The sequence below is a fragment of the Schistocerca gregaria genome, chromosome 4 (genome assembly GCF_023897955.1).
Source record: "Schistocerca gregaria isolate iqSchGreg1 chromosome 4, iqSchGreg1.2, whole genome shotgun sequence".
Taxonomy (NCBI): Eukaryota; Metazoa; Arthropoda; class Insecta; order Orthoptera; family Acrididae; genus Schistocerca; species Schistocerca gregaria.
The window spans coordinates 81,314,503-81,331,019 of record NC_064923.1 but is presented as its reverse complement, the minus strand read 5'-3'; the positions used below and the strand labels follow the sequence as shown (position 1 = coordinate 81,331,019).

The following is a 16,517-nucleotide window of genomic DNA, read 5'->3' as shown; positions in this document are numbered from 1 at the left end:
CAACTACGATTGAAATGGGCACATGACCATTGTTACTGGACGTTGGTGTAGTGGCAGAACTTTGCATAGTTAGTTGAATCCCGACACCTTCTTCATCATGCCGATGGGAGGGTACGAATCCGTCGTCTTCTTTGCCATCTGTACCGCTGGACGGGAACAAACTAGCGACGGCTCCATTATGCGATGGGGAACATTCATGTCGGCACCCACGGGTCCAGTGGGGCTCATGCAAGACACCATGACGGTCAAGGAGTAATGTACGCTGATTGCAGGCCACGTACACATCTTCATGATGTTCGTGTTTCCCGATAGCTGTGGTATTTTTCAACAAGATAATGCGGCATGTCAAAAGGCCAGGCGCGTGATGGGAGTTGTTTGAGGAACACAGTGACAAGTTCCAATTGATGTGCTGCTCCCCCAACTCGCCAGATCTGAACCCGATCAAACACGTCTGGGATGTGATCGTATATGGCGTCAGAGCTCATCGCCCCCCTCCCCGTAATTTACGAGAAATGCGGTGCCAGCTTTCCCCAGTGACCTAGCAAGGTCTCATTGCTTCATGCCGTAATGCATCAACACTGTTATCAATGGCTGTTGATATACTTTCCGGGATGTGAGGTCGTGGTCCAAGAGCTTTTTCTGCTCCTTACGTTTCGTCCAGCGCAGTCCTGAACGAAACGTAAGGAGCAGAAAAAGTTCTTGGACCACGACCTCACATCCCGGAAAGTATATCAACAGCCATGTCACCCGGTCGTGAAAGCCTTCATTCTACTGTTATCAATGCCAAAAGTGGACCTACCGGCTGTTGGGTAGGTGGTCACAATAGCTGATCAGTGTAAATATCACATCCTGGACATCCGACTTTCGCTGATCCAAGCGACCATTTAATCCAAACAGGGCGGTAGGAATCAAGGAAACTCTAGGAAATCATACAATTTATGTATTTTGTCAGTTTTAACGGTGGCATTTCGCACTATCCGCTTCATCTAACATTCCAAGTCATTCGACTAAGCCATAACTACTTCAGGTGCTACGAAAGGGGCTCTACTTTATATTGTATACCAGGAATTACCATAGTACTCACAATGAAACCGATTTGTCTAAATAAGTACAAGCTACAGAGGAAATACAAATAGCAGTAATTACTACAGTAACCACAATGAAACCGATTTGTGAAAAAATAACAAGTCGCAACCGCAGAGATGAGACCTTCTCCGAAAAGAAGCAGCAGCCATGTGCATGGCACGCTTACCACTTAAAGCCACAGAAGTGCTGCCTACAGCACATTGTTACATCATCACGTCGAGCTTTGGCGAGTCATTTCCAGTCAATGCGCAAAATGGCCAGCCAAAGTAGCGTATACGTTGTTACTTTTGAGTAATCGGATCTTGGCCACAATTCTCAGCGAGGGTCGGAATGGCCGGTCAGTTCGCGAACTGGCTGCACTTCGGGCTTTGGCCGTAACACACTCCACACAAACTGGGGGCTGCTTGTGCTGAAATCCTTGCTGCTACAAGAACGCAACACGGCAGTCGAACTTTTCTGACCTTTCTGTATTTATGATACGTGAAGTCCAGAATTCAAACATATCTCTCCCAAAGCAGTTTGATGCTACTCTCAAAATTCTCGAAAAAATCGACCTTCAAGTTCTACAGCTTCCCTTGAGATGCTAAAATAAGATGTATGTTTTCCGATTAACAGTTTATCTCTCTCGCAGAGCGGTTACTCGCTTTGTGGGAGCTTGTGTTGGATTCCAGGCGAAATTAAGTTTTTAAACAAAGCTGCACGTTCTCTGAGCATTGCCGTGAAGCATAAAATACATAAACCGCACCAGGCGCGTAATCGTCAGATTGTCCCGTTTCTGTCATTAGCATTTTTTATTTTTTTTGTCGAGTTCGAATACCTACAGCATTTAAAGTTAATGAAATAGACACTCGACAGCCAGAACATTATGACCATCTTCTTAACAACTTGTTTGTCCGTCTTTGGAATGTAATACATGACTGATTCTAGATACCAGGAACCGGACACGTTGTTGGTAGGTTTGTAGAGGTATGTGGCACGAGATGTCGATGCACAAGTCATGTAATTCACTTATTTGCGTATGCGGTGATAACACCCGATAGCAACCCAGATTGATTCCATAGGATATACATCAGGCTAATTTGGTTGCCGAGACATCAACGTAAGTCCACTATAATGCTCCTTAAACTACTGTTGCACATCTACATCTACATCTACATCCATACTCCGCAAGCCACCTGACGGTGTGTGGCGGAGGGTACCCTGAGTACCTCTATCGGTTCTCCTTTCTGGTTCCGAGACACGGTTATACTGCTGACAGACGACATCGCTGTCGATGAAGACACCAGACATAAAGGGATGCAGGTGATTCACAGTTGTTAGGTGTCTTCGATAATTACTACTACAGGTATCAAGCAAGTGCAGGAGAATGTCTCCTGTAGTATAGTACTGATCCAACCAGCCCGCGTCCGTCGCGCTTCACGTTTCGCGTCGCCGTTCACCTTAGTGATGCCGTTTTGGGGGGATGACCGTCGATCCAGTGACGCAAAAATATCGTTCACCCGAAGAGCCGACACATTTCCATTAATCGACAGTCGAATGCCCATGGTCCCGTGGCCAGTGCAATCGTAAGTGACTGTCGTTGGGTAAATGTGTGAAAACGTAGAATTGGTCTGCTGAAGAGCTTCATGTTCAACAACGTACGGTGAACAGTGTGCTCCGAAACACTTGTGATTGCACCAACATTGTGCTCTTTCGGCAGAGAGCCACAGATCGCTATCTATCCTAATTAGGGAGCAGATAGGCTCCTGGACCCCAGAAGTAACGGTGATCCCCTGTCCCTGTGTGCTCCGCTTACATACCTTTATTACCCGTTAGGTGCCCGCAAACCCACCAGGCGGTACCCAGGGTCGCGATGGGTAGTGCTTACAATGTTTTAGCTGATCAGTGGATGGTAATTAACACATGCGTCATTTTTATGAAAAATGCAAGTCTCTTATTTGTAATTACATATCACACTCCAAAATCCAGTTTTCATTTCAAACAAAAATTCTTAATTACCCATTTTCTAAAACATTTTTAATAAATATTGTGTCATTAAAAACTGGAAATTAAACTTTTTCTATCTCTTTGTGTTTTACGCTTCCCGTATGTACTCATTGAACATGGACGTTTGTTCTGCCAGATTACCAACCTAGCCCCCTCCCCCACATGTCAGACGAACACAGCACCACATAGCCACACAACCTGGCGAAAAAACTTCGTTTAAAACATCAGATATGGCTGTTAGACTTCAAACTTCATTTTCTCAATTATATTTGAGAGTTGCAGCGTACTTCTTCGGGAGAGGTATATTTGAGTTCACAACTTAACGTACCACAAATATAAAAATTTACAAATGTCCTCTTCCCGCGTGGTCCCCGTTAGAGTGGCGTTCTGCTTTGACAACTAAACAGTAACAATCCGCGGGAGCGCATTCACGTCGGACACAGTGGCAAACAATTTTGGTAACAAATTTTCCTCTGCAATGCTTTGACTTTTGAATCTGGAAAATTGTTTCTAAAATATGACAATACTAAGACGTATGGTAGGAAACGATGTCTTGCAGTTCATCATCTTAGTATGTCCAAATTTCGACTGCATTAAGCAACGAAAACTTAATCTGATTTTAATGCATTCGCCATCAACTGTGGTACAGAGACCACAAAATAGGCCCCATTGGAAAGCTATTATTCAGTTGTCTTCTATACCCTACGATTTACGTTTACTTTACAGACTATCTTTACCGCTTTACGACTTATGTATGCACTATTTCTGCATGCATTAGGAGCTTATGCCGACTGTTTGCTCACAAGTGGTCCCGAACATATTTAGACCGATCTAAATAACTTTACCAAAAAACATTCAGTTATCGACGATGATGGACACTTCAAAACATCAAAAAGTCAGGTATCTGAGTATTGTATTCGATATGAATACTGTTGAAAACTTCGCACTATAAGTAGTGAAAGTAGTGAACAGTTTTCCGCAGCAGATACTGTTTCAACGGCACTGTAAAAATAGAAATGATTCTTATGTACCGTTAGATTGAATTTTGTTCAGCTGGAACAGAACTCATAGCGAAACTTCGCTTGGGAGATAAAATTATTTTTAACGCGTATTGTGGACTTTTCTCTAGCAACAGATAAAGCAGTTCGTGCTAGATATCACCTGATCCAGATGATATCTCGAGTGTAAGAATTATGATCAGATTCGATTACTTTGAGGCGAATAATGAGCTCATCATACTATTAACAGATAATAACTGCATCGTTGACGTCCTAATCGTATACCTTAGTAATTATTAAAGATGTTAACCGATTAGTTTTATCTATTTATACGCCGCTAAGGCACCATAAAAGTCACGTCAGCGCAGTAGATCACAAGGAAACATTAGCTGCAGAAATGGGAGATGGTGCCTACTGCTAGACGTAACTTCTGTTCCTCTCTCGTATTTCAAATTATTATAGTGGGTTGTATCACAGTGGTAGTATAGAAGCAGTGAATGCAAATCCCAGAACTAGGCTTATAAGTGTTGACAACACACAGAGAGTACTTTACACTCTGCATGCCATTTCATTTGGGTGGAAGTTAAGTGTTAAAGGTGAAACAAACATGGTCGTCGAATGCTTTTTATACATCCCCTGCCTCACCACCAGTAGTGGCGAAACATTTGAGGGATCACTCGGAGAATATTTCGGAGAAATTTTATGTTATGTTTTACTGTTACGTTGTGATTTCAGCTTACCACGTATAGAATGGCTGACTCGAGTGGGTAAAAGGGACAGAGAATCATGAGAAACTTTTCTAAATGCTTTATCCGAGAATTAAGTTGACCGCTTAATGAGGGAACCGACTCATGAAGGCAATGTATGAGATCTCCTGGCCAACAATGGGCCGCAACTTTTCGACTGAGTTAGCACAGAGCAGGCAATCAGTGATCGTAACGTCCTTAATGTATCACTAAATACGGCTGTAAATAGGAAGTTAGTGAATGGTACGAAGATATTTCTCCTTAATATGAGCGACAAGTAGCAGATATGACATAACCTGAGCGGTCAACACGAAAATGTCACCTTCAGCATTGACAATGTTGCGTATCAATGGAGAAAGTTCAAGAGTATTGCACAATATGCTTTACACAGGTATGTGCTGAGCAAAATTGTGACGGATGGAAAAGACCCGCCTTGGTTCGACTGTTATTACGAAAGCAAAGAGAGCTTCACTGAAAAATTTAAGCAGTGACAAAAAGAAAACGGTGTAGGGAGAGCCGTACGTAAAGCGTTCCACGTAGTCTAAAGTGAAACGGTATCAGCCGACCTGACAGAAAACTGTAAATTTTGGTCTCGTGTTAAATCAGCAAATGGATCGAAGACACCTGTACAGACACTCTGTGGCACCTAACCGGAGGACGGGACAAAGTTCGATTGTACACTGACTGTTCCTCTTTTAGCATCAGTGTACCGTAGGCCAATGGAGGAGTGAACCGTACCTAACGATTAGAAACAAGATGCCCAAAACTATAGGTTTTTTTTGTCTCAGGTTGGTCTGTTACATGTTTTAGGCTCTCTTATTATGGCATTTTTAGTGAAAGTAAGTCAAGATCTTTGTCTGTGGTTAGCAGGGAAACGTAATCTCAGACAAAGATCAAAGTAGAGTACGTGTCTTCTCAGTCTGTTGAAATAGCTCCGTTCAGTAACTGTGTAGAAACCTGCACAAAATACGATCCCAGCTATTCTAGAGGCGATGCTCATTCTCAAGTAACGCTGACCAAGCTCATTGGTAGCGTCTTCCCAAAAGTAAAAAAACAGCGTATGCACCGACGTCGTTCTCTTTGGAAGTGACATCATTGTTGCGGTTACTCAAACAATTCGAACACGAGTGTGTCATAACCGGAAAGGTAAAATTTGTGAGACGTTGGATGTAGGCCATTCTGAAGCAGTCAGACAACAGTGAAAATCTGAAAAAACATACTGTGAAATAACTTCATAATATAACTAAAAAGTGTCGATTTTTCATGAAATGATCGTTTCAATGAGATGCCACATTAAAAAAAAAATTTGGAAACTTTAGATCAGCAGAAATTGCTGGCATGTTGTAGATAAACTTTATCTTCCTGGAGAAGAGATATCTTCGATGCTGTTTCTTACTGGTAGTTATGATGGCCAGAATAAATCAAGACAATATAAATAAGTATGTTTTCCTACCAGCATTATTGCATAACCGATCGTTACAAATTTTTACAGAAGCAATCAGTGCAGTTTATAAGCTGAATGTTAGATTACTCAATTCGTGCAACAAGAATGCAGAATCCCAAGAGATTATTTACAGCTAGTTATTTTGAAGTAGGCGATTATAAAACCATATAGGTCATGACCATGTCTAATATCATAGCTTCCAAACCCTGTAAATGTTACACAGGCCACTGAAATCCTTGTTCGTCATCAGGTAACAGCATCTGAACTTCTTTTTCTGAAATTGGAGGGTTAACATCTTATTTATGAAATATTAAAAAAATCTTGTAGTAATTATCAAATGCTATTAACCATATTCGAGTAACAAATCCCATACAGTAGTCCACCGATTACTGAAGAATTTGATGAGAAATACCTTCCTCGATCACTGGTTATTTCGCGGAATCCTGATAGTTATGCAGGTTTTGGCACATAATGTGTTATTAAAGTTTATTTTCTTCTTGATGCATGTCTTGAGTAAGTGTTCCAACGTACTGCAAAACTTGAAGACAGGAACACTGATTTTACTACTATGATTAACTGGTACTGCTAATTTGAGGGGTATTTAATGGGTCTACATAAATGTATTACCCTAAAATTACGCAAGAATTTTTTCGGAAACGAACTGAAGAGGTTAATCCAAGTGTTCGATTATGCAAATGGCCTCCATTTATTATAAAGGTAATACAGTATTATGGTGCATGCTCCATTACCGAATGTCACAAGTGTCGCGCAGCTACAAGTCGACTGATTTGCGCGCTCATCTGTCTGTCGCAGCCATGTGGACGCCTGCGACGCTGCTGCTGCTGGGTGCCCTGGTGGCGTTTGCCACAAGCCGGGCTCAGCACCCGCTACGACCAGACTAGCGGCCGCATCCTGCTGCTGTCCGACAGGGGTGAGTGTGGGCCAGGGGCAGGGGCTGTCCAGAGTGGGAGCCTGCTGGCTCTGCGCTGCTGGAGGCTGCCACAGTTTCTACACAGCACCTTCACCTCACCCCGTCAGTGTTTGAAACCCACCACTACACCAACTGACTACAAGTATCCTGACACATGTTCGTCGACATTAACATAGTGTGTATCAACCCTTCAGCATTTGATGGTTGAACACTGATGAGGACGCTTTCAGTTAGGTGTCTGAGTGTCTTAGAGGAGGGCAGCCCATTCTTCCTCAAACTAGAGAAGGTACACTGCTGACTGGTGCAAAGTGGACATTCTAAGTCAAGTCAAAGGTGTTCCATTAGACTCAGGTCAGGACTCTCGGTATGCCAATCCATTCCAGAAATGATATTATCTACAAACCATTCCCTCACAGATGCGGCTCTACGGCAGGGAGCATTATCATACTGGTACAAGTAACCACCATCTCCAAAACGATCCTCTACTGTACACTTTACAGAGTTATATAAAAATTGTTCATATCCTTGGAGTAAGCAGACTACTCCTTGGCCATGAAAAACACCCGATAGCTTAACAGTTCCCCCTTGGTACTTTACTACTGACACTACAGATGATAGCATATAATGTTCTCTTTAGATATGTAAAACTCAAACCCTCCCACCAAACTGCTACTGGGTACAGCATGATAGATCACACCAAATCACTAACAGCTTCCAGGTGGAATAGAAATTTAACTGTAAATATTTTGCATAATTTCTGACTGAATTCAAAAATTCTATCAAAATTAACTCATTAAGACGTATAATCTTATGTCAAAAGGTTAATACAATACGACAGGTGCTACAGTTAGGAATCATGTGTTTTTCTTGAGGCAGTGTAACGGATGCCATGCAGATATACAAATTTCATTCATCCAGTATTTCAGAATGAAAGACTTATCGACTTCCAACACACTTTACACATAATTTCAAACCTTTACCAAAACTTTTTCTCGCTGGACCCCCTTCTCCCCCCCCATCCCCATACACACAGACATAAAGTGATGAATGAAAATAGTGTTGGCTTACTACATTTTCAATGGCCACATTGTAAAATTTTAGCATGAGACATGTAATTTTAATTTATTACTTCCTTACTACCAATCGTATTCATATGTATCATTGAATGTACCTGAAAAATTACTTCATTGTAGAGCTTATACCTCATGAGATAAAATGTCATAGACATTTAGATGGCAAAACGTAGCGTTCAATTAAAATGGGACAAAGTAATACTTCAACAGGCATGTTGTTTTAATTTATTTTGTCTTTATCGCCTAATCTATTCCCAGCACAATTTGCAGGCTGTATTCACATACGTCGCTGAACATACTTGCAAAAATACATCATCATATGACAAATTGTTCTGAAGACATGACGTCAAAAGCACTGAGGTGCATAAATAAATTTGCTTTTTGCTTAAAATGCGACGCATATTATCCAGATTATGTTCATCCAGTGTTTCACACATGACAACTGTTAAGGACTTCCCATAAATTTTAAACATAATTTCAAAACTTTTCCATACTTATTCTCGGTTACATGCTTACTCTCAAAAACTTATCACATTAACTCATTTGTGTGGTAATCAGAGGTTTGGATCTGTTTTATACACTGGAGTTCGACTATTGAAGGAATCGCAGTTTACTGGTTCTTTCCGGCTCTCTGTGCCTGATAGTTGGGCTAGCTGGACTGCTAGCAGCACTTTGGAACTCACCTATAATTCCTCCCTCTGACTTCACGCGAGTTTCTTACAGTCACCCGTTGCAATCTTCGATGATGCCCATCAGACAATACATGAGGTCTGCCTGGTCTTACTTCAGCTTTGGTTGTTGTTTCACGTTTCCATTTCATAATCATATCATCAACAGTCGATTTTAGTAGCTCTAGAAGGGCATAAAATAGCTTCTCAGTGATTGAAATGTCCAAGCTCTCCTGACTGATCCGTTCTTCTGTTACTTCTGGTCTGCTTACGACACAGTACTTCCTATCACGTCTCATACCAGTGAGTCACCTCTCAAGACATCTAGTGGTCAGTTCTGCATTATGCAGGATTGCCTGGATAGTTTTGATTAGATGATATAGAAGAGGGGGCGAAACTTGCAATGTATATTTGTGTATCAGCGCTATTTCTTTCATATAGTTACACTTGTTCCTCGAATTACTGTGGATAAGAATCTACTTTGAATGGATACTCAATTAAATAACAGCCTATTGGAGTGGACCATCTGATTTGAGGTCTGAAATTATTCAAGTTCAGAAAATAAAGCTTGCCAATAAAATTAGTTACAAAAATTCGAGTAAATAATAGGCCATTGATTTGTGTACAGGGAGACGGCGCCCAGTAGCAACCCAGACAGGTCCCATCGGATTTACTTCAGGCTAATTTGGTCGCTGAGACATCAACGTGAGATTACTATAATGCTCCTCAAACCACTGTAGCACGGTTCTGGTTCCTGGACACGGGCAGCTATACTGCTGGAATATGACATCGCCGTTGGGGAAGGCATCAGGGATGAAGGGAAGCAGGTGGATCGCAGCTGTGAGCGTGTTTTCGATTACTACCACACGTCCCATGCTAGCGCAGGACAAAATCTCCCATAGCACAACACTCCTCTCACTGGCCTGTGTCGCTAGTGCACAGCATGTTTTGAGTCGCCGTTCGCCTCGATGATGGCTTTTGTGGAGACGATCATAGAACTAGCGTAACAGAAATGTGATTCAGCCGAAGGGCCGATACGTTCCCCTTAATCAACAGTCTATACTGATGGTCATGTGCTCACCAGGGTCATAACTGACAATGTCGATCGGTCAACATCTGAACACGTGGGAGCGCCCTGCTGCAGAGCTCCATGACCAACAATGTACGACGAATGGAAACACTTTTGCTATGCAACAGCATTGTGCCATTTCGGCAGAGATGTCACAGATCACCATCTATCCCAGTAACAGTGCAGTCAAGCCTCTGAAGGCCACGTTACGTGGAGAGTCGTGGACGTCCGACCATTTACGCTTAGTGGTAGTTTTGCTATACTTCTGCATCTTTTCATAGGGACTCGCGACAGTAGCACGTGAACAGTCCACCAGCTTCGCCGTTTTCGAGATAGTCGTTCACAGGCTCTGCATAATAATAACCTCCCCTTTGTCAAAGTGGCTAATCGCAATGGATTTTCCCATTTGCAGTCCATATCATCCCTAGGGCCACTCGCGCTCTGTTACGCTTACGTATTTCTGTTACCGCGTCACGTGTCCACAGCCCCACAAGCTGGAATCCAATGTCGCAGTGGGCAGTGGTAGTAATGTTTTGGCTTATCAGTGTTCGCGTCACTATCGTACTCAGTTTCATTTTTTTAGCTACCATGCGATACAAATTTCTTATTACCAGGTACTGTTCAATATTCATTTCCAGTCTATTCTTATTGCGTCATAATATCAGCAGAAACATCACTGAAAAGTCACTGCGAGACCCAGAACAAAATGAACAAAATTTTTTCACAGACCGTAACAACAACAGACGTTTAAAACACAGCCCTTCCACTGACGGCTGTGATATATAATTGTACATGTCTTTAGAAAAGTATTCAGTTACAGAATTACAATTGCATCATAATAAATCCCGCTTTTACAACCATTCAGGAGAGATTGCACTAAAAGAACATAGGTAAACATTTGATTATTTAAGAGTCCCGTTATTATGATGTGCCTATATGACATTTTATAGTTTGGATATCGGACAACAAAGTGCGAACGATGTTCACTCACTAACATACTCAGTACTCTGTTGCGCTTCTAGCAACTGGTGGAGTCTGAAGATTTGTGTTGCATCGAAGTTTTCATATCACAGTTTTATATGAGCAGCTTAGAATTATTAGAATTATTAGAATTATTAGTAAATTATACTTCAAAATAAATGTTTGTTAGTTCATGTGCAGATTACCACGCTTATAAGTTTTTGAAGCCAAACACCAAATTACAAGAAAGCAAAATGTGAGAAACACGATGACTTAAGTTGGACACTCAAACTTCTGCCGTTAGCCAATACGAATGCATGAAGTCCAGGTGATGCCACGGTAGTGCTCTTTGTGAAAAAAAAATACAAAAGTACACACTGAATTGACTCAGATCTTATGCGTTTACTTGTGCATTCAGTTGGTATACCACAAAAGACACAAATATATCAGTGACATCTGCTGTATTTGATAACAATTATGTACACGACACCAGTGAACCATCACTTAAATTCATATCCATGATTTGGAAAGGTTCCCTGACAGTGACCGGTAGATGGTAAATGAATACACATTGCAGCGCCTTTTGGCGGTTTTGATTCCAGAATCAAAATATATGTATTTAAAAAATCAGACGTTAATTCGCTTGACGACCTCCTAAGACATAGTCTTCATTCCTTCCATGCTATGCAAGCAAGAACGAAATGTAGCTCACATTCAGAGAAATAGTCTTGACGGCAACTGAGAGTTTTACACAAAACTTCTTGGGACACATTCGCAGAAAAACAGGGAAAATCTCATGCAAGATTTTAAAAAAAACGCGTCGGTTTATGGATGACTAAAACTTTACACGGCATTCAGAGCTAAATCGTTTAACAGTTTCCACAAGGAAACTACCTCCCGAACCCTGGAAGAAACTCCAAAGAGGCTCTGCTCGTGTGTAAACTGTGCCAGTGGCAAAAAAACAATAAACACTCACAGTGGATGATTTCAAATGTAATATTATCGATGTCAACGCCATTAAACGGGAGGTAGCAAAAGTTCGGAAATTCATTCACCATAGAAGATTCGGTAAAGACTCCAGAATCAGCATCAAGAAAATGTGCCAACATCAATAATTCCGAACTACATCCCCTCGGAGTAGTGAAGCAATGTAAGTCCATAGGGCTGACTTCCGGTCCAGATTGCTAACCAATAAGGTTCCTTTTGGAGTATGGTGATGAGACAACAGAGATGTACAGCCAGTCGTTCAGCGAAAGATTCCTACCTAAGAACTGAAAAGAAGTCCAGGTCACACCAGTACAAAAGAAAGAAAACAGAATTTACGGGACTTGTTCTGCAGCAACAGGGCAACTGCTACTAAAACAAAGAATATAACTAATTGACACTAACATTAAATAACATGAGAAGTATAATATGAGTTCAGAATCCATCTATAGACTATTCAAATTCATATTGTCTTGTAAGTTACAATCTTATGTCAATGGTAACGTTGAACCTTGGAATCGACTGAATCTTAAAAGATCCTTTCATCTCTTTTATACATAATATATTTTTCCTTTCTCAAAAGTATTTGTATTTCAAAAAATGTTCAAATGTGTGTGAAATATAATGGGACTTAACTGCGAAGGTCATCAGTCCCTAAGCTTACACACTACTTAACCTAAATTATCGTAAGGACAAACACACACAACCACGCCCGAGGGAGGACTCGAACCTCCGGCGGGACCTGTCGCACAGTCAATGTTTGCAGCGCCCAAGACCGCTCGGCTAATCCCGGTCGGCTAGTATATGTATTTATGCAAGGTATTTAGCGACCCTTGAATGTGAGTCGACGACCCTTAGAACTGTTAACTCCGTGTACGAGCAGATATCTCCTCTCGCGAAGCTACTTCGATCAGCCTCCAATTCTACACTCCTTGGAAATGGAAAAAAGAACACATTGACACCGGTGTGTCAGACCCACCATACTTGCTCCGGACACTGCGAGAGGGCTGTACAAGCAATGATCACACGCACGGCACAGCGGACACACCAGGAACCGCGGTGTTGGCCGTCGAATGGCGCTAGCTGCGCAGCATTTGTGCACCGCCGCCGTCAGTGTCAGCCAGTTTGCCGTGGCATACGGAGCTCCATCGCAGTCTCTAACACTGGTAGCATGCCGCGACAGCGTGGACGTGAACCGTATGTGCAGTTGACGGACTTTGAGCGACGGCGTATAGTGGGCATGCGGGAGGCCGGGTGGACGTACCGCCGAATTGCTCAACACGTGGGGCGTGAGGTCTCCACAGTACATCGATGTTGTCGGCAGTGGTCGGCTGACGGTGCACGTGCCCGTCAACCTGGGACCAGACCGCAGCGACGCACGGATGCACGCCAAGACCGTAGGATCCTACGCAGTGCCGTAGGGGACCGCACCGCCACTTCCCAGCAAATTAGGGACACTGTTGGTCCTGGGGTATCGGCGAGGACCATTCGCAACCGTCTCCATGAAGCTGGGCTACGGTCCCGCACACCGTTAGGCCGTCTTCCGCTCACGCCCCAACATCGTGCAGCCCGCCTACAGTGGTGTCGCGACAGGCGTGAACGGACGGACGAATGGAGACGCGTCGTCTTCAGCGATGAGAGTCGCTTCTGCCTTGGTGCCAATGATGGTCGTATGCGTGTTTGGCGCCGTGCAGGTGAGCGCCACAATCAGGACTGCATGCGACCGAGCCACACAGGGCCTACACCCGGCATCATGGTGTGGGGAGCGATCTCCTACACTGGCCGTACACCTCTGGTGATCGTCGAGGGGACACTGAATAGCGCACAGTACATTCAAACCCTCATCGAACCCATCGTTCTACCATTCCTAGACCGGCAAGGGAATTTGCTGTTCCAACAGGACAATGCACGTCCGCATGTATCCCGTGCCACCCAATGTGCTCTAGAAGGTGTAAGTCAACTACCCTGGCCAGCAAGATCTCCGGATCTGTCCCCCATTGAGCATGTTTGGGACTGGATGAAGCGTCGTCTCACGCGGTCTGCACTTCCAGCACGAACGCTGGTCCAACTGAGGCGCCAAGTGGAAATGGCATGGCAAGCCGTTCCACAGGACTACATCCAGCATCTCTACGATCGTCTCCATGGGAGAATAGCAGCCTGCATTGCTGCGAAAGGTCGATATACACTGTACTAGTGCCGACATTGTGCATGCTCTGTTGCCTGTGTCTATGTGCCTGTGGTTCTGTCAGTGTGATCATGTGATGTATCTGACACCAGGAATGTGTCCCTTCCTGGGACAATGAATTCACGGTGTTCTTATTTCAATTTCCAGGAGTGTATATTAGCTCGTTGTCGCAGTGCATTACTCACGAACTGCAACTAAAAAAAAAAAAATACTAGTATAACAATTAAAATTAATTAAAAAATTGTGTCCCAGTGTATTTTATTATTTTATGATAGTTGTTTCATGTATTACTGACTGTCGTACATTCACTCACACAACTATCTTCTTACAGCAACCAGCGGTCTGCAGTTCCACGCCACGATATTCGTGGAAACGAGGAGTCCTTCGACTTTGGTGCCTCCAGAGTTCTCGTCCGGCACCAAGACAGGTCGGGCGAATGTCTCTGGGTCCGGCACACCAAAGACAATCCGAGTGAGATAATCACAATGTGTCAGCGGCACCTAAGGAGCCACATCTACGGTGGTGTCGAATCGACCTACCGCATCTGGCCCATCGAGGACAACGTGTACAAGCACTACGCATACGTCGCCGAACATACGGACCACGCCACCATCGCTACGCGCTACTGGGTCTTCTCCGACGGAAGACTCGTTCACGTTCACACGAACGTTCCTCTCTTCGTCGACCAAAACAGCAATCAGACGAGCAATAAACTGTGCTTCAGTGCCGAGAACGCGTCTCCCTACCCAGAGGACCGAAGCGACAACGTGCTGGAGTACGAGCTGTGCACGTACGGTGGTCGGTATCCAGAAGTAGCTGGGCAAGCCTACGGCGATTCCAGACGAACGCTTGGGTGTTCAGCCTTTTCTGGGAAGTGGGGCCACCCGAACAGAACGTGAGAGAGCGCGCCGCAGGCATAATCGAGCACGGTTTCGGCTACAGCCTTCTCGAAATAGCCAACTTCTGGGAGAGCTGCCGTGGAAGCTTCACCCCGGACGCCACCAAGTTCCCCGACATGAAGGCGCTCGTGGACGACCTCCACGCACTGGGATTCCCTGTCGCATTGTGGATACACCCATTTATAAACAGTGACTGCGAACCCTTCTTCTCTGAGGCACAGTCCAAGGGTTACTTTGTGCGCAATGACAATGGCAGCATCAGTACTCGCTGGTGGGGTGGATGGGCCGGTATTATCGACTTCACCAATCCTGATGCGGTAGCTTGGTGGACTGATCGAGTTGTGGTGAGTACATTCGCTACATATTCTAGTATAAATGGCTTAGAAATTAGTTACAGAGTATGACTCTATGTAAATAATGTGGGAGCAATCGCTTGGAGACATTATTATGGTTACTTTAATTCTGAAAGAAGGAATATATTCACTTTTGGTTGTTCAGAGAGTTTTAGACATGCATTCCTTTTCAAGTGTCTAGGCAGCCCATAGAGATAGTTCATATGACGAGCAACTGGAGTATTTGACATTTAGCACACATAGCAGGGATGCAGTTCATCTGTAGCTCACCAATCCATAACCTTAAGTACACAAGTGTTACATAAAAGGAGAAAGATTAGATCATTTATCAATCGAGAATGGGTTAATAAGTTTTTTATTTGCTTACTTAGGGGTATTTGACATCGGTTCATTACATTTAGAATGAATCCTTATACATATGACTGTATGCAGCGACTGGCATACAAGAAATCAACAGGGAGCGTCATATTCAAAGTAACTTCGAAACTAACTGCTGCTGTTTGTTTATTAGTCTACTTTAATTTTCGGGTTAGCTTATGCTTTTGCTTTTCGACCTTCCAAATACATGCTAGCGAATGACGTTGTTAGCAGGCCGCAGTGGCCGTGCGGTTCTAGGCGCTACAGTCCGGAACCGCAGGACTGCTACGGTTGCAGGTTCGAATCCTGCCTCGGGCATGGATGTATGTGATGTCTTTAGGTTAGTTAGGTTTAAGTAGTTCTAAGTTCTAGGGGACTGACGACCTAAGATGTTAAGTCCCATAGTGCTCAGAGCCATTTGAACTAATTTTTGAATGACGTTGTTAGGAGGACCTCGGTGAGTTGTTTACAGCACTGAGCGAAGGAAGCCCAGAAGAAATGTTACAAATGAGCACTTGAAGATTGCTTGTATGTGTTCTGATAAAAGATACATATGCCTTATGGATATAGATGACGATTTTTTTTTTTTTTTTTTTTTTTTTTTTTTTTTTTTTTTTTTTTTTTTTTTTGTAATCGTCAGTCTCCTAACATGTTTGATGCAGCGAGCTGCGAACTCCTTTGTCGAGCCAGTTGGTGGAGCAACACTTCCACCTCACGCCATCTGTTATTTATTGAGTGCATTTCAGCCAATGTCTTCATCTACAGTACTTTCCTCTAG

General features: G+C 43.4%; 1 protein-coding gene across 1 annotated transcript in view; it reads left to right on the top strand.

The window, feature by feature from the left end:
• The window catches only part of LOC126267606 (myogenesis-regulating glycosidase-like), a 185,753-nt gene that overhangs the window by 139,438 nt on the left and 29,798 nt on the right, over positions 1-16,517 (top strand). Inside the window, exons 2-4 of the mRNA XM_049972906.1 lie at positions 7,074-7,333; positions 14,462-14,950; positions 14,992-15,373. Coding sequence (XP_049828863.1) covers positions 7,074-7,333; positions 14,462-14,950; positions 14,992-15,373 — 1,131 coding nt within the window. The remainder of the gene's footprint in view (positions 1-7,073; positions 7,334-14,461; positions 14,951-14,991; positions 15,374-16,517) is intronic.